This window comes from Ciconia boyciana, chromosome 6 (assembly GCF_034638445.1).
Source record: "Ciconia boyciana chromosome 6, ASM3463844v1, whole genome shotgun sequence".
Taxonomy (NCBI): Eukaryota; Metazoa; Chordata; class Aves; order Ciconiiformes; family Ciconiidae; genus Ciconia; species Ciconia boyciana.
In genome coordinates, this window is record NC_132939.1 from 31,094,560 (window position 1) to 31,113,302 (window position 18,743).

At 40.1% G+C, this 18,743-nt stretch overlaps 1 protein-coding gene across 2 annotated transcripts; it reads right to left on the reverse strand.

Moving 5' to 3' along the window:
• Positions 1-404: 404 nt before the first annotated feature.
• Positions 405-18,342, reverse strand: PTGR2 (prostaglandin reductase 2). Of its 2 annotated transcripts, XM_072864853.1 has the most exons (11): positions 18,272-18,342; positions 11,408-11,476; positions 9,836-9,954; positions 7,759-7,950; positions 6,654-6,824; positions 5,428-5,637; positions 4,484-4,605; positions 3,142-3,229; positions 2,366-2,405; positions 1,033-1,140; positions 405-569 (listed from the first exon to the last, which is right to left on the reverse strand). In XM_072864853.1, exons 2-10 carry the CDS (start codon positions 11,442-11,444, stop codon positions 1,076-1,078), a joined length of 1,044 nt encoding a protein of 347 aa, XP_072720954.1. In that variant the 5' UTR covers positions 11,445-11,476; positions 18,272-18,342; the 3' UTR covers positions 405-569; positions 1,033-1,075. The 2 variants fall into 2 exon arrangements, with proteins under 2 accessions (XP_072720954.1, XP_072720953.1); XM_072864852.1 differs by lacking the exon at positions 405-569 and having other exon boundaries at positions 907-1,140.
• Positions 18,343-18,743: the final 401 nt, after the last annotated feature.

The following is an 18,743-nucleotide window of genomic DNA, read 5'->3' on the forward strand; positions in this document are numbered from 1 at the left end:
TTTAGAAAAGGAATTCTAAAAAGAAAACTTCACTTAAGTCTGGAATGCAAGGACTGAGAAAAGTAAATAAAGGAAGGAAATGGCCTCAAGTTGCGCCAGGGGAGTTTAGACTGGATATTAGGAAATATTACTTCACTGAAAGGGTTATCAGGCATTGGAACAGGCTGCCCAGGGGAGTAGTTGAGTCACCATCCCTGGAGGTATTTAAAAGACATTTGGATGAGGTGCTTATGGACATGGTGTAGTGGTGGTCTTGGTAGTGTTAGGTTTACAGTTGGACTTGATCTTAAAGGTCTTTTCCAACCTATACGATTCTGTGATTCTGTGAATAGTTAAGCAGGAGGCTCGCCCTACACCTGAACCTATCTCTGATGAAAGTCTCACACTGCATGCAGATGGAATTGTAAATTAATTAGGTTTCAAGTACTCTGAAAATAGGAGATATAATGATACAATACAGAGAAATGCACAAGACACATCAGTGGAAATTTGTTCCAGATGGCAAAATGGAAATACCTTTGTTATTAGAGACCTTGAATATCAGAAATGGAATTTTTCATTGCAATTATCTGTAAAAATAAGAACAGTTACATCATAAAATGATTAGCCAGATTGATTGGACTGTCAGGGTAAACTTACACTAGTGAACTAAAAACTCCTAGAGAAGTTCCTGGGCACTGAGACAAACTAGTATGGGAATGGTGCACATCTATACTAGTAAACTCTTCTAACGACCAAAACTAGGTGGCTGTATACCAATTACTTATTGGAAATGGTTCCTAGGATGTTCTAACTTCCAAACCATACTCATGAAATATTTCCAAGTGTGCTAGCTGGCAACTGTCAAAATCACGTCAAAGAACATATTACTCATTTCTAGTATAAATTATTGCATTCCTGCTTCCAATTCTATTTAGTTTATTAGCATAGGTTCTGCCTTAGCATCGCAGAATCTCTGCTTTCAGTACATACAGAACAACTTAATGGTTTATTTAAGAAAATGGAAATTAGTATTAGTAAAAACTTGCTCACTGTTAGAGACAGAATCCGATTATTTTTCCCGAAGCAATAACTTTTACTTAGAAACTGAGACGATCTGTTTTCCAATATTGCCTCCATTCATCATGGACTGGAAAGCGGCTTCAAGAGAAATAATGAAATAAGTTAGTGCCAAGCAAAATGTGCCAAGTAACTTTCAAAAAAGAAAAAAAAATGGTAGAAGCAAATGTATTAAACAGCTCCCCAAATTAAGAAGAAGAAAAAAAAAAAGCTAGTGTGTAATAAACTGCTAAAGGCAGTTTTGTTTAATAATTAAAAAACCTGATTTGTAAGCAACTGTTTAGCCCTATACAAGTTAATGATTACCTTTGCTGCTTTTGTGATATGCTATACAAATACCAAACAGAAAGACAAGGCATGACTGGAGAGCCCACAAATGCTGTGGGTTTCACAAACCTTTGTGAAAAGAAAAGGTTTCTAAATAGTCTATATAGTGCAATAAATACCAGAAGCTGGTGCAAAATAATACATCTTTGAGTAAACAAAGTATGAAATATGACTGCTATATTTGATCAAATTCCTTCAAAATACATATGTATACTAGTAAGTAACAACAACTAGAATAAATTTAAATCTATAAGATTTGGCTATCGCTTAATTCAACTGGTTTCCAATCTTGCAGGACTAAAGACTAAATGGACTAAATCATACTCTACCCTTTTAATTGAAAGGGAAGCATTCTTACAGCACATCTTGAATCACCTGGCTCTCTCTTGTATCACTGGCATCTCCAGGCCCCCTTCATTTTTATATTTTCTTTGTTATAGATTTTTTGAACAGGCTACAGGCTATTTTGTTCCTTCAAAATAAATTATTTTTTACTTTGTTTAGCAATCTCTAATATGCTTTCCCCTTTCTTGTGTGTACTTTTCAATTTATTTTTTGCTAGCAAATCCAATAACAAGCACTGTTAGAGACTGGGTTTTTTAAAGCATAAGTTCAAGGTTTCCAAAATACCATTTTCACACAAGTTCTAAGAAATGGGCAGCACCTTAAACCTGTAAGATCAGGGTGACTATCATCAGCTGCTAAGGTAGCAATTTAACAATTCATTCCCCCCCAATAGTAAAACAAAAAAACCCTCCAAATTTATATTTAATAGGTTTTTTTAACATAAAATAATCTTCTCACAGAACTTTTTAGTACCTTGTGAAAAAAAAAAAACTTTTAATTATAACATAAATTTCATGTTTTAGATAAAATACAAAAATCTGAATTGGCAAATGAAGCAAAGGAGGTAGTTAACCTCTACTGTCATTGTATTTAATCAGATTATTATTCTTAGAAAATGGTGTAAAAATCTTACCACCAATGTTTGCTAAGCCTTCTACCACGGTCTCTCTGACCTGTCAATGCAAACAAGTCCTTTTAGCTTTCTTCCAACAAGATTAACATTTCTTAAAACATGCCATGAAACTGCCACAGGAACTACCAAAATCTAAAGGATTATCTTGCTACAATGGACAGTGCTCTGTTTGGGCCAGATTCTTTCATCGAGAGAGGACTGAATACTTTCTGATAAACCTGTAGGCAATTTAATGCTTTAATCAGAACTGGAACATCCCTGTCCCTGCCAAAATTTCACGTCTCAGGATCTTCCCACGAGAAAATCACCTGAAGAATCAAAAACTAATTTAGACAGACCTCACAGGGAAGGGATGGATAAAGCATCTAGCCATCACGAAATAATAAATGGCGATTATAAACCTGAAACAAAATTTCAGACAAGATCCCCAGAAGCATTCAGGACACCAACTAATCAGGAATTCAAAAGTAAGTGGTTTTGAAGGTCTGATCCCTTAGGTAAAAAAGCACTTGAACTCTATACTGAAAGAAATACAGACATCAGCAGCATGTAATTAGAAAAGTCTGTCATACTACAGTCACATCATCCTCAGCAGGCATCTACTAAAACAGTGCTACCTAATAAGCTTTCAAGTATACTTCAATATTCATAAGAAAATCTGTTAGTTCTGAGGCATGGTAAGAGAGCCAAGGACAAAGAAATCGGACTTTTTGTAGTCAGACCATGATCTGAGGAGGTAGTATCAGAGGCCATAGATAAGATGTAAAAGTTCCTACCTTCAGTTTACCTTCTTGGATCCACTGACAGAGTTGTAATATACTAGCTTCTTGTTTGTCCATGTAGTTCAACACTAAGAATCTTTCCCTGTGAAAGAAAAGAATGAGCCTTGATTTAAGAAAGGTTGGTAAGCATATTTTGAAATCTTTACAAATCTTTTCAGGAAACAGCATTATTGAAACTGAAGGATTATGAGTACTAATTACAATGAGACACAGCTCAGAGTTTTGCCAGTTTGTTGAGACAGCTCCCTGCAGTGGGAGCTTGACACTAACATCAGTCTTAGACAAGTAATTCTGGTCAAATATCAGAGAGAAGAGTAATAAAAATCAAGTAGTGTCACCAGAATAAGCAAATGTCCATCAAATGTGAGTGAATTCCTATTCTTCTTTACTTTTTTTTGTGGTAGGGAGAATAAGTAATGGATCTGCAACTAGATGGCGAGAATAAATTAACTTTCAGGCTCCCCAAAATTTTGCATATCCTGCTGTCACAGCTGCATACAGCAATCAAGAGAAAATGAAACGGTCATCAAAAACGATCATTACTTGTAGCAATGTACTGACTAATTCTCCACTGCCTTCTACTATGCAGGGTGTATTTTAGTATTTTTATCAATTTTTTAAAAGTGCAGACAACAGTAACAGGGACAAGAAAAGAATTTTAATTAGAAGAGGTCAACCCATTTGCACAGAAATCAAAAGTCTCCCCAACTTTCTGCAATGCAATGAATGAAAAATCTCCTAAGACTTTGCTCCTAATCTCTGCTTTAGCTCCAGCTGAATCCTGACAGGACATTCAGCAATTCCCAAAGTCATAACAAAAATCAATGTTTTACCTGTATATATCTGTCACACCTACAGTCCCATTATCTAATACAACCCAAAAGACTAAAAATGTACTTTCAGTACAATCACTGCATCAGCTGCATCCTTACTTTAAAAATATTTTATTTTCTCTCTGCCTGAGCTACTACACTTGGAGATAAGACACTCTGCAAAACACCTGAGAACAGAACCATGGCAACACCTTCCCTCGTACTGAAGAATCTGTCAGAGACTCCAGGACTAAATCAAGCAACCACAAGCAAAGCATAACAGTAGACAACTATGTTAACATGTAACAACATCCTTTCCCATTTTTTATGCTGATACAGACAAATGCAAGAGAAAGGATTTACTGATGTTGTGATTATAGTTTCCTTTTTTAGGATGGCAAAGTTCTGTTCCGATTACATGTGCCTATTGCAGATCTACAGACTACCTTTCAAACATCAGAGTCACAACATCACGTGCGCAATCTACCTGGAACCTGGTCACAAGTTCTGGAGGAGAAACGTACCTTGTGATATTCCTTTCTTTCTGTATTTTTTCTATCTCAGGAGGCAGTGGAGGAGGATAAGGCACGTCTTTGTTATACTGAGAAATCTGTCCACACAGGATGATATGGCTGTTCTGATTCATCTGTTTGGGACAACACCAAGTGAGAAAAATTACATTCCTTGGTCTCAGAAACTAAATTTTCCAGAAATGCAATAGATTATATCGCAACATTTTCACATGGGCATCCTTATTTAGAGCCACATTTCCTAGCAAGGAGTGGGAGAATTGCAGGCAGTCCCATTCAACCTATGACAACATTCAAATAGAAATGCAGGGCAATGGTGGAAAAATAAATGCTATACAGCCTATGTGTAATTCAAAAAGGCGTTAAATAAAAGGAATATAAGAAATTTTTATCTTACTTTGTGCCCTTTTTGTCAGGAGGAGAGGGGTAATAGGACAAAGAAGTTGGATACAGCTGTTGGCTACAGCTGTGATTTAGAGCTCCCAAAGATGGCATTGCCACCAAAGCCTCCCTGCCATGAGACAGAGTAGTTTCACATTAACAATGAAGAGAGCTGGTCAAGAGTCTTTATAGAGGCCCAGCAGAGCTGGTCTTTTGTGAAGTCAGAAAACCAAAGCTGACAAAACACAAGATTACTACACTGACGGGCAAGGTTTTTAGAATATTACCAAGTCTCCTGGACAAAGAAGCGAGAGATGAGAAGCAGAAATTGTGTTTCTATTACTATACTGCCAGGCTAGTTGAAATTATTTTGAACAGACACTGGTTTCAAATATCTGATTTCTCCTCAGGACCAGGATCAGCACCTGGATTAGATCAATGAAGTGGAAAGCCTGATCTGCCGTATTGCAGGCTGGTCTCTGGTATGAATTAATTCAAAGCTGGGCATGCAGACATTGGAGAATGACTAGAATAAACCTGACAGCTGGTATAATCACCTGACTTATAACCGTATCACTGATGTCTCCACCAACATTGTCAAAATAAACATCGACACCCCCTGGGCAGAGTTCACATAGCTGCTCTGCCACATTCCCCTTCTTGTAATTGATAGCAGCATCAAACCCCATTTCTTGGACCAAAATGGAGCACTTTTCATCTGTGCCAGCAATCCCCACCACTCTAGAGCAGCCCTCCAGACGGCCAATCTGCAGGAGCACAGTTAAAAAAAAAAAAAAACAAAAAAACCCAAACAATAAAGAGAAGTTAGATCATTCATCTGCGTAAAGGTACCAGTGGGAAGAAGGGGGCCCCAGGGGGTGCTACAGTTATCCCCCATCCCACTAAACCCCAGGCAGCAAAGTTCAGCGCACCCTCCCACCTCATGTGACACAATTGCCTCTTGTCATTCCCTCCTCACACACAGAGAAGGTGCAGGTACAACCAAAATCTGCCATCTTTCCAAACTCACTGACTGCAGGAGGTTTAGTCTGTGGAGTCACCAATGACTGGCAGTACTGGAGAGCCAAATATAGTATAAAATCACCATCTGCCAAGTACCATAACATAGCTAATAAAAGGCCAAAAAGATTGGACAATAATTGATTTAAATACATTCTTCATAGATTTGCTTATGCATTGTTTCTTCATAGCTCCTCTTTATCAGTAAGTCTTAAGCTTGCTTAATATCTATTCTGTTTGTGTTTGTATATATATGTGTGCGCGTGTATGTATATATATATTTGTAGATTACACACACACACACTCTACAACATGTTTTGCAAAGCTGAGGAGGATAAAAGGGCTGTAAATCTCAAAACACAAAGGATGTCATGGAACACAACACGAATAAGGGTTTACTACATTTTTTTACTGACTATTTTCTAATATAGAAAAAAATGAAAGTCGCCAGTCAACTCAAAGACAGTGTTCAAATGGCAGACTACGATATAAATATACAGTAAATACATGTATTTATACCATCTACTTTATTTATGCTAGTGACAAGTAATCACCTCGGACCATTTTCTCCTATCCCAGTTTCATGAAACTTAAGTTTCACACCTAAAATCTTTCTCAGTGAGAGTGAGGCAAATCTGTGAAACTGGCCCTTCCCACAGAGTTATACCTGCTCATGTTTACAATGATTTTATCTGTATGTTTACTAACCAGCATGTTTCAGAAAATAAACTTGGTAACAGAGCATGCTTGTATGCCTACCTACCTGGCCAGCCAAAGAGCCGCAGGCACCGGCTGCTCCGCTCACCACCATTGTCTGATTTGCACCTGCAGTTACATGTCCTTTCTCCTTTATACCTAACAGAGCCGTCAGTCCTGTGATGCCAGCTGCACCGAGAAAGTAGGAAAGGCGTCCATTTACAAGTTGTGGAACAAGCTACAAAACAGAAACATGCGGTGGTGTTCATTCCTTTTTAAGGTGAGGTTTTGCTGTTTGCTAGTTGATTGTCTGAGGATAGAAGACTAACTTAGGATATTTATCAGGCAAAGTACAACTGGTAGGGACAAGCTAGCTATAAACTAGGTCTACCTTAATAACAAGTTTATATAAAATGAAACAAAGGCTATATTTCCCTAGTTTTAGAAAAAGTTTTTAAACAAAGTCACTTGCAAGAACTTTTAAGTATGGAAGCGTCAAAAAGCAGTTGGGAGATAAGAAGTTTCCAGCAATGGTGAACTATCCTGATGTTAGCATAAAGGATAAAATAGCACCATTTTATCAAATATTGCAATTGCAGATCAGTGGCAAAGGGTCCTAAAGGAAGAAGATTATTGGAAGTTGTACATTCTTACAATAATTTTCCATGTTACATGAGGATGACAAACACCATATACCTAATGCACTATTACCTCTTCACATTCAACTTAATGTTGAATACCCTTTCTTCTGTGGATGTAAAATCTCAAGTACAAGCTTTCACTAACACGTTAGTGAAATAAATTCATTAAATATAACTAAAGACTTTTAAGTCTTATGACTACATTCTCATGGATCAGGAGTTCTAACTAGAATTAGGATAATTAACGGAAGTAATTAACAGAAGCGGCTTCAGAGAAATTTATTAAAAATCCAACAATTGAAATAATACTGGCATGTCTGTTGACCAAAAAAGCATCCACATATTTCTTTATTAAGAGAGAAATTGATACAGATTTTGCCACCTGTGAGTTGATCTGCCTTTTGAGAACTGGTTGCTTCAATAATGTTGGCTTGTTTTTGACTAAGAAACAGTATCATTAGGCACTATTTAAAAAAAAAAAAGGTTTAGGAAAAGAAAAGGGTGACAATCTGGGCTTTGTATTTACATTACCTTTTGTAGCAAGCTTCCATCTAAAATAACCACTGTCTGCCAGGGCCAATTGAAGGATGTTACAAAGTCTCCTTTAGCAAGGTTATTGTGCTTGCTCTCCTCCACAACCCCAATGCCCCCACCGTCAGCAACTTCAGACAGCTGCCAGGGCAGGAGGTAATCTGAGCCTGTATCCTCATTCATTCGGCAGCGCTGAAAGACAAGGCTTTAATGAAAGGCTCTGGTGGAACACATGGCTTGTTTATGAGTTCAAGTTGGGGATGAGATATGTTTAAAACTTCAAACACAATGGGCTACTCAAAAATCTCTCAGTAAGCCCCAAATATTCATCACCTTTTCTTAGATCCCTCTTTCCCCTCTTGTTTGCTCAGTACAAGAGGACCATTCTGATCTCCTCCAGCAGCATTACCAAAAGCAACACCTTCTATAGACACTGCCTCAAAGTCAGCCGTGCAACCAAAGACGACTGGCTTGGATCTGACGAGAATCCTATAAATTCCTTAACTGGATGAATCATAGAAATGTAGGATTGAAAAAAACACCCACAAGTCATTTAGTCCATGCCTATGCACTGAAGAACAGTCAAATATATTTAGACCATCCCTGACAGAGATCTGTTTAATGAAACAACTTGAAATCTGAAGTCTTTCCTTTAGATCTCCCCCTGTAGCCTGAGTTAGTACTTCAGGAGTCTTAAACTTTTCCTTAATTCCCAAGCTAAACCTACTTTCCTGAAATTAAGACTGTTTCTTTTCTACTATCTTCATCTATGCAGGTGTCCTGGTTTCAGCTGAGATAGAGTTAATTTTCTTTATAGTGGCTGGTATGGGGCTATGTTTTGGATTTGTGCTGAAAACAGCGTTGATAATACAGAGATGGTTTAGTTGTTGCTGCACTAGTCCAGGACTTTTCAGCTTCCCGTGCTCTGCCAGGTGCACAAGAAGCTGGGACGGGACACAGCCAGGACAGTTGATCCAAACTGACCAAAGGGCTATTCCATACCACATGACGTCATGCTCAGTATATAAAGCTGGGGAAGAAGAAGGAAGGGGGGGACATTCGGAGTGATGCCGTTTGTCTTCCCAAGTAACCGTTACGCGTGATGGAGCCCTGCTTTCCTGGAGATGGCTGAACACCTGCCTGCCCATGGGAAGTAGTGAAGGAATTCCTTGTTTTGCTTTCCTTGTGTGCACGGCTTTTGCTTTCCCTATTAAACTGTCTTTATCTCAACCCTCGAGTTTTCTTACTTTTGCTCTTCTGATTCTCTCCCCCATCCCACCGGGAGGGAGTGAGCGAGCGGCTGCGTGGTGCTTAGTTCCCGGCTGGGGCTAAACCACGAACAAATGATCAGAATTCCCTTTATAGCAAACTTTTACATACTAGAAGGCTGGGTCTGTCTGGTTCTCCTCCTACCTTCACTTCTATTTCTACCCACAACTCTCCCAGCCACATGATTTCTACAGTTTTGCAGAATTAAGTGCAAGTGCTGGTTATGGCTTCATTTACTAATCCTCTCTCTGTTTCCACTGTTTACAAAGTATTGACACATTTTTGTCCTGCCATCACTCACTTAAGGAGAAAATCTGACTTTCATTTGTAAACAAAACTGATAATAACTAAATAACATTTAACTTGAATAATTTACACGTTTTATCTAGAAATTTTTGACCTGATCATGTCCCTCTCTTGCTTCATCAGGAAATGTTCTTCCTCCTCTACCCACACTCCCCTCAATTGAAAAATACTTCCTTCCATGGCAAACAAAAAAAAAAGTTTAAAAATTTATATTAAAAAAGGCAAAGTTCAGAAAAAGCTGATACAAACAATTCTGTAACGGTATACCAGGGCTCACAGTCTCCTCCTGGTCCTATAAAGTCATATTCCTATATATATCACAGGCACATTAATGCCAAATTCCTTCCCAATATAACTCTATCAGAATGAATAGAATTACGAAGTTATACTAGAGATACATTTGTCCTATAATTGGTAACTTTGGTGTTAAGCATCATGACAGGTACAGAGATTAAGATATTTTAAAAACAAATTCTGCCTTAGCTCTCAGTCCATCACCTACCATGTAAGGGTCCACAGAGAGATAAAGGGTTCTAACACGCACTTGTCCTGCTTGGATCGTATCTGCTATTGTACTTTGTTCCAGTCGGAAGTTTTCAGCCACTGGCACTCCATTCTTACCTAGAATTATTTTAAAATCAAATAAATAAATGAATCAATACAGAGCTTCCCTTAATCAATACGGGAAGGCCTTTTTTTAAGGTAGTCCTTTTTAAAATAAGTTAACCTGTATCTTTATTGAGGTATAAAACTACCGACCAACTTTCAGATTTTGTATCACAGACTACAACTTAAATGGGTGCACTGCCACCATCCAAACCGAAGACCTACTGATCTGTCAGCTTACACTTACCTGGGCCATTACCAGGCACCTGCACTGACTGACAGTTTCCATGCTGTTTGCTACATATAATTTTTATGAAGAATTAGGGCAAATTAAAGAAAAAAGGGGGTTGTTCCCATTCTCAAAAAATGGTTCTATATACCCTATGTGCTGAAAAGCCCCTAACTTTCAAAACAAAGACATGCATTGGGACTTCTCTCACATAACAAAACCATCGTGCACTATTTTGCCAATAGCAAATGACCATAAATTTTAACCAGGTAAGTTTTAAACTCTCACCTTTCAGTCTCTTTTGACTCAGTGAGAGTGGGGGAATACAGACCATTACCACTGCACATGCATTTGTGCAAGACCATCCCTTTGCAGCTACAGACAGACCTCCTTAAATTAAAGCTTCCCAGAAACACCTATAAAACATACGCCAAGAGCCCCAGAACTGGAGGCTTCATCCTCAGGTTGGTACCACATGCAGCAGATAAACCAGACTGACAACTGGAACCATTGGCACCAAAAGGAGAGAGACAGATACCCATGTATGTTTTAAGTCAGAGTGACTGAGCAACTACAGCAGGCTCCTGCTCTAACATTTGATTTGCATTAGAAAAGACTTATTAGCAGGTCACACAATAGTTCTCACTTCTTAGGGCTATTTTGGCATTGAGCAGCATACAATAGCCCCCAAAAAACTTAATGGACACATGTGGGTCTTCTACAACAGACAATTTATAAATTCACTATTCAAAAAATTGTGCTGACATCTGTAACAAGGCAAATGTGTAAGCAAGGAAGTAAACAGATCCTCAGAAGTGTGAATTTAAAAAACAAACACTTTGAAACATGGGAGGAAGAAAAGATTCAATATTTACTAAAAGGAAACAAAAATTAACAGTAACAAAACACTTTATTTTAGTCATCTCTTAGAGTGCAAAAAGAACAAATGTCAGAACTAAAAAGCAATGCTTGATAATCTTTCTTCACTTTGAGTCCCTACACTTAGGGTTTTCTCTTATATTATGCATTAACCCTTTTTTTCTCACCCAAGAGTTTAGAAATCTGTATATACAGACTAAATAAATAGACTTCACAATAAACTTTATTTATTGCTGCATGCAATATTAAGATATATAAATGTCAATATCTTAAGTGAGTGTCTGTTTCTACCCTCACCATTTTGGAGCATTAGGCAACCATAACAAACACATTGCTCCTTTATTGGAGAGAAATACCTACCGGGGCGTGAATTCAGCACTACTCTCTGTATAATCATCCCTGCTTTAGCAGCAATTTTGCACTGGATTCCTACAAAGGAAAACATTGTTTGAAGGACTGAAACATAAATTTTCTTCAAAAAGAATATGGGGCAAAGTACTTAGTAATTTGGAAACTGGGGATGAAATATGGGCCTCACAAACTTTAGCATCCATGCCCAAGAATCACATAAAACAGCCTCAAATGTAAAATAAACAAATGTGTGAATAAAGCCTTTCCCTGTTTACCTTGTTAAAGCCATAATTTTATACAATGTCATAGTAGCACCTTCTGGAAAGACTGAAAATTATAATGTACCATGCTCCTTGTACACTCATGACCACCCTCTACCAGGCTGTAGGAGATATGTTTGGTTTGCTTTCCTGTGCTGACTGAGAACACTTTGTTCCCACCTAAAAGACAATGAGGCAGCTTTGCATGCATAAGTCAGGTGCAATCCAATAAAAGGTAGGCATGCATGCCAGTAATAGCAGAATGCAGGTATATGATAAAAAGAGATTGTTGTGTAAGACATGTCACATGAAATAGCAAGTCTTTCTATTAGCAGCGCATTTTCTCCTAAGAAATGGTCTGGCCCAGGGATGAGAAAGAATTAGATCACCATTTGATCTGTTTCACTGAAAAATTTCTCCTTGAATTTCAACAGTTTAAAAGAGGACTGTAAATCTGTGTTCTTGCAACCATGAGATGCCAAAGTGATTAACAGAGAATGAACCTGATTTAACAGGAGAAAAAACATTATTTCATATGCTTTCAGAAATAATACAAAATAAAAATGTTCTTACTACTATTGCCAGCTGAGTGCCATAAATAACCAACCTCCGCAAGAACCAAGGACATTAAGGAATGAAACATGATAGCTGATGTCTTTGTCATAATCTTTATTTTGCTGACAAGAACAGCAAATTGGAGTAAAGCTAAACAGATGAGCCTAGAAAGAGTACATCATCACCACTTATCCAGCATCTTTATTCCTTGAACACTGCAAAACAGAACTTTCTGTTTGTACTGTTATAGTGCTTACATTACAGCAGTCACAGACCATCAAGAACTACAGCTTGGAGTGCTGAAAAACATAATAAGTTATCAGGAGAAAATGGGCATATCCCTGGCCTTTCCCTCTCCTCTTAAAAGCCGCAACTGACTCAAACCAAAAATATCTTGTTCATAAACCTGATAAAGGTTTAACATTTGATTGTGTTTGCACTTGAAAAGCTACTTATTAGTTGAAAATTATTCAAGAGTTAGTTTCTTTTCAGTATTTCAACACCTAAGGGTTGAAAACAAGAAGAACTACAAGAAATGAATCTCAAATGTGTCCTTACAGCATCACATCAGTGAAAAATAAGTGATCTGCACAGTTCTTTGGACAGAATAATGTAGAACGTCAGTCTACAACAAAAGGAAAATAAAACTCACCCTTTGATGAACTTACTAGTTACTGTTTAAAAACAAAAAATGAGCATTGAAAATACAGGAGTTAACAGTTAAAGAGAGAAATAAAAATCAATTTTTATAAACACACAGCTGACACAATGTCTGGAATAAATATACTCATGTAAAATCCTAACAGGAAGGATGGCCTAAGAGAAGTTTTGGCAGATCTTGGGTTCAGCATTGTACTCTGCTATAGACTTCCCGTGTGATCTTGGGCATGTCACTTTGTACTTCTTTCATAAAATATTTTTCAGAACAAAATTCCAAATTCCTCTTGAAAACTTTAAAGTGGGCAGGTCTATACTCATAATGGCCTCTTCTCTTTTTATAATGCATGAAAACACCAAATTGCATATTTTAACTTTATATTACATGTCATTCTTAAGTGTACTTGAGTGTAAATGTTTGCATTTTGAATCATTGAATACCTGAATCCTTTTACACTAGCTTGGCTGATAACATTTGCATAACAAAATTACATTCAAGTGGTACAGTTGTTATCCCCAGAGCAATTGTCTTAGCATCTGAGAACTTGTGCTAATTCAACGAGTATCTTATAAACTGTCAGATGTACCCAGTGCAATTTAAAAGGACACCCATACTCTAGTAAACAATTTGCGCGCATACAGAACTTGGCTTAAGTTTACAACCCCTAATGAAACTGCTCTGTGCAGAAATAATGAGTTAAGAATGCAGTGACTATAAATCAACAGTGATCTGACAGCTCACATGAAATCTGGGCAAATCATTCCTCTATATACCATTCATATTCAGTTCAAATCTATCCATGGTTGTTAAGGGTTTGATCCACTGTTTATAAACCATACAGAGTAGGCAGAATTGCTGTACAGCTCATGCCTTACAGAAAGGCCCACTGCCAAAACTGCTGACTCAATTTTTGTTATCTTGACACTAAATACCTGTATTATGCAAACACAAAAACCCAATATGAACAAGAAAACAGATGATGAAAAGCATTTTTATTGTGCCTAACACATACTTGAAATATCTGCTTTCTATTACAGTACGGAAAAAAAATACACTTTAAAACAAAAAAGCCAAAGATATTAGAATCATAGAATCGTTTAGGTTGGAAAAGACCTTTAAGATCATCAAGTCCAACCTTAAACCTAACACTGCCAAGTCCCACTAAACCATGTCTGTAAGCACCACATCTACACGTCTTTTAAATACCTCCAGGGATGGTGACTCAACCACTCCCCTGGGCAGCCTGTTCCAATGCTTGACAATCCTTTCGGTGAAGTAAAATTTTTCCTAATATCCAATCTAAACCTCCCCTGGCGCAACTTGAGGCTGTTTCTTCTTGTCCTATCACTTGTTACCTGGGAGAAGAGACCGACCCCCACCTCTCTACAACCTCCTTTCAGGTAGTTGTAGAGAGCGATAAGGTCTCTCCTGAGCCTCCTTTTCTCCAAGCTAAACAACCCCAGTTCCCTCAGCCACTCCTCATAAGACTTCTGCTCTAGACCCTTCACCAGCTTCGTTGCCCTTCTCTGGACACGCTCCAGCACCTCAATGTCTCTCTTGCAGTGAGGGGCCCAAAACTGAACACAGTATTCGACGTGTGGCCTCACCAGTGCCAAGTACAAGGGCATGATCACTTCCCTAGTCCTGCTGGCCACACTATTTCTGATACAAGCCAGGATGCCATTGGCTTTCTTGGCCACCTGGGCACACTGCTGGCTCATATTCAGGCGGCTGTCAACCAACACTCCCAGGTCCTTTTCCACCAGGCAGCTTTCCAGCCACTCTTCCCCAAGCCTGTAGCGTTGCATGGGGTTGCTGTGGCCCAAGTGCAGGACCTTGCACTTAGCCTTGTTGAACCTCATACAATTGACCTCGGCCCATCGATCCAGCCTGTCCAGGTCCCTCTGCAGAGCCTTCCTACCCTCAAGCAGATCAACACTCCCGCCCAACTTGGTGTTGTCTGCAAACTTACTGAGGGTGCACTCGATCCCCTCATCCAGATCATTAAGCTAAAGATATCAACATATTAAAAAAAAGGAAAAGCAATACAGAGTGGCATGGAAAGATGAGAGTGGAAGTATACAGTGTAAGTTTAGATTACTTCTTTGAATGCCTGACATGCTGAGGGAACAAAAATGCTACTGATTTTCCCAGGTCACTTTCACAGCTTTTGGTTGAGAAGCTCGTGTACTAATTCAATCTGAAGATCTTCCAGATACTGTGAGTGGGTGGACAGAAAGCAAGGCTGGCAACTGAGTTGTCACTCATTCCATGACAACTGTCACAGTCAAATACAACACTGGAGATTGACATTTACTTCTGAATATGACTGCACTTACTCTACAGTGGAAGTCAGTAATGCTGTTACACAAACAAATCTTCACACTAATATCGTAACATAATAAGAAACAATCAAACTTTCCTCGCATTATAAACATTACAAAAGTGAGTAAAGAAAATAAGTAGAGGTGCCATCCTTGAGCACTGTAAACTGAGGAAAGCTTTTGGAGAAAGAAACAGATTTTTTAAAAGCAAAATAAAGTGGATTTGTATCATATACATAATCCTTTTCAATATACATGTAATACCAATGTGAAGGACATTGGATTATTTATTTTTTAAAAGACCAAGAGGAAACAACATGCACTACCATTTTAGCTTTTCAAAACAAAAATAATCTGAGTTGTTTTTACTTTTTCAATCAAATGGAGTAAAATTAATTGCAAGTTTTAACATCCTTATTCTATGCCAAGATCACCTGAGCCACCCTATCAGTACAACAGGAGCCTTAAGCAGCACAACAGCAATACCATCAGGGGAGTGTCAGATATATTTTAGCCCAGTTTTATTCTTATCCCCTTCTCCCTTTGCCTTTTTTTTCCCATTTTTGCAGAGACACATGACAACTCCTTTTAAAAATGATAAATAAATTCCTCAGCACTAAAATGCTCCAGTTTGTTTGTCCTGGGCTTGGTTCCTAGAACTTCCGGTTTCTGAGATTGTTCATAAGACACTGTTTTCAGCTGCATATACTTTTGCCAAAATGATTCACCTGCTTCCAAGTTGTTGGACCACACACCAGGTGCAGTCTAGTAAAAAAAGGAAGAACAGGTAGTTTATCCCTCCTTTGTCAGGCCCGGGCAGCATGGAGGATGAAGGCAGTCAATCTAAATGCAGGACAAGTAAGACTGGAAGTCTTCTGAAACTGCGGTGTCAAAATGGCTGGAACAAGCATCTTCAGAGAAAACTCGAAAGAAATTTCAAGGAAGGATGAGTCTGAATGAGTAACATGCAGGAAGGAAAGACAGGAAGGACTGGCACAAGGAATCAGAATCAGTGACAACAGAGAAACGTGGCAAGAATAGCAACTTGAAGGCCAGTAAAGCAGAGAAGAGAGAAATAAGATAGGAAGAGAGAAATAGGACGGGGAGAGAGAAATAGGACAGGGAGAGAGAAATAGGACGGGGAGAGAAAACTGGAGAAAGTGGGAATGATGAATGAGACAGAATCAAGGAAACTGAGATGGGAATGGCTGGGTAAAAAGCAAAAAAATGCTAACTGTAACTGGCAAGGTGAGGAGAATGGAAATGGAAAAGCGAACGGATTAGGCACCAAAATCTATACCACACCCCTAAGGAGCTCTACATTTGAAGAATGTTAGTTAATTGCAAATTCAAGTTTTCAAAAAGTAGAAGCCAGAATCAATACTGACTGTCATGAATGGAGAAAAATGCATGCCATAGAAAGATAAGTACTTTCATGAACTGAACTAATAAATCCAGATTTCATAGTATCATAGAATCATTTAGGTTGGAAAAGACCTTTAAGATCAAGTCCGACCATTAACCTAACACTGCCAAGTCCCACTAAACCATGTCTGTAAGCACCACATCTACACGTCTTTCAAATACCTCCAGGGATGGTGACTCAACCACTCCCCTGGGCAGCCTGTTCCAATGCTTGATAACCCTTTTGGTGAATAAATTTTTCCTAATATCCAATCTAAACCTTCCCTGGTGCAACTTGAGGCCATTTCCTCTCACCCTGTTGCTTGTTACCTGGGAAAAGACACCGATTTCCTAATGTTTCATGTCTCATCATTGAATTCTCTGGTATGACTGAAGTTACCCCCATAGCGTTTTCTCCATGTGGATTCTCTGACACACTATAAGGGTCGAGGGCAGGCTGCAGATTTTCCCTCAAGAAAGAAATAGGTGAAAAAGGAAGAATGACAATAGTAGCAGGATCTTGATCCAGCCACCATTTTTTAATATATATTCCAAGAAACCTAATATCTTTGAGCTTTTTGTCAAATTTGACTGACATACAGAGCAAAAGTTCCAGTAAGTATACACACTCATATCTACACATAATAGGATTGTATAAACTTTACTTTTTCAGATCTAGGTGTCAAAAAAGCTGAAAGCTCTCAGGTACCACCTCTTGTGCATTTTTTTTGGTATTAAATACTTGCATTGTATTGGAGTTGTTGAAAATTGTTTAAAAATACTAACAAACACAGCCTGTTTTTTCTTAGCAGAATTTCAAGTCAGGAATGAACACAAGAATGCAGATTGCTCCCAGAAAGGCAGGAGCATCACCTGACATTTTTCTGAGAAGCCTGCAATGCAGTATGCAAGCTCCCACATGAGAGCAATCCCAGAGAGTGTACTGACTATCCACTTTCCTAGGTATGACCAAAGACCAAGTTAGAAGTCACTGCTGTCAAAAGTGGAAGAGCCACTGGAGACTGTCTTGCTGATGGTTCAACCTCCGTTTCAGAAGCTGCAGACAGAACAATGTAGGAGAGAGAAACCGAGAGATGTCAGAAGCAATGAAGGATGTTCAGTTTTACAAGCTGTACAGCGGCCCTGATCTGGGTGCTGAGGACTCCTTTCCTCTGGGATTCCTCCACTGCCTGGGGCCACGGTTTGATCTGGGACCTCAGTAAAGCTAAATCCACGGCTGTTCTAGAGCAGGCAACCCAACTGCCTCTTCCAACCGTCAAACCTGTGCCCCCGCCTACCCTGCAACGACGAGGCGCTGATCCCTGAGGAAGTGACTCCTGGGAAGGAGGGCAGGGGCCCTGCCCCGTCAGGGAGGGCCCAGAAGGCGCTGTCAAGCCCTCCCCACGCGAAACGAGGCCGCAGGCCCTCTCAGTTTTACACCTGGCACCAGGGCACACTCAACTCGACGGGGACGGCGCGCGCCCACCGGTCCGTCCCCCGAGAGCCCCGAGGCCCCTCTGCGCCGCTCTGCCCGGCCAGGGCCGCGCCGCCCCCGCCCCCCCGCCGCGCCACGCGCGTGGCAGGCCGCGCGGGGACGGTCAGCGGCCGGGCCCCCCACGAATGCCGTCCCGCGGACGTCACCGCGCGCCAGCCGCGAGGCGCTCCCGATCACCTTGAACCGCGCCTCGAGCGCTCCGGCGCCTTCCTGACGGGGCAAACAGGCGGCCGCGCCCCCTCCCCGCGGCCCCGCCCCAGCCCCTTCGTGCGCATGCGCGGAGGCCTTAAACAGGGAAGCGCCGAGGACCACCGCTTAAAGCGGCCGTGCCCCAAGCCTGTTCTTTAGGAGGCGCGAAGGGCTGTAGTGGTGAGCGGCTGGCGGGCAATGGCGTGGCCTGTCAGCGGCCTCCCCGCGGCAGCAGGTGCACAGTGTTGCCCCCCCCCCCCCCCTTATTTCGCGGGGAGCGGCCGGTGGGGCTGTGGGCCGGGGGTCTCCCGCCTTGAGGCCCGGCTGCCTGTGTGGGTGAGGTGATGGTGGCTCATCTCCTGAGACGCTAGGAAAAGGCGCTTACAGCTTGTGAGGGGTTTTTCTTTGAGAGAGAGGGTGACATTGAGAGATACTGGCTCCTCGCGTGTTCTAGTGGATG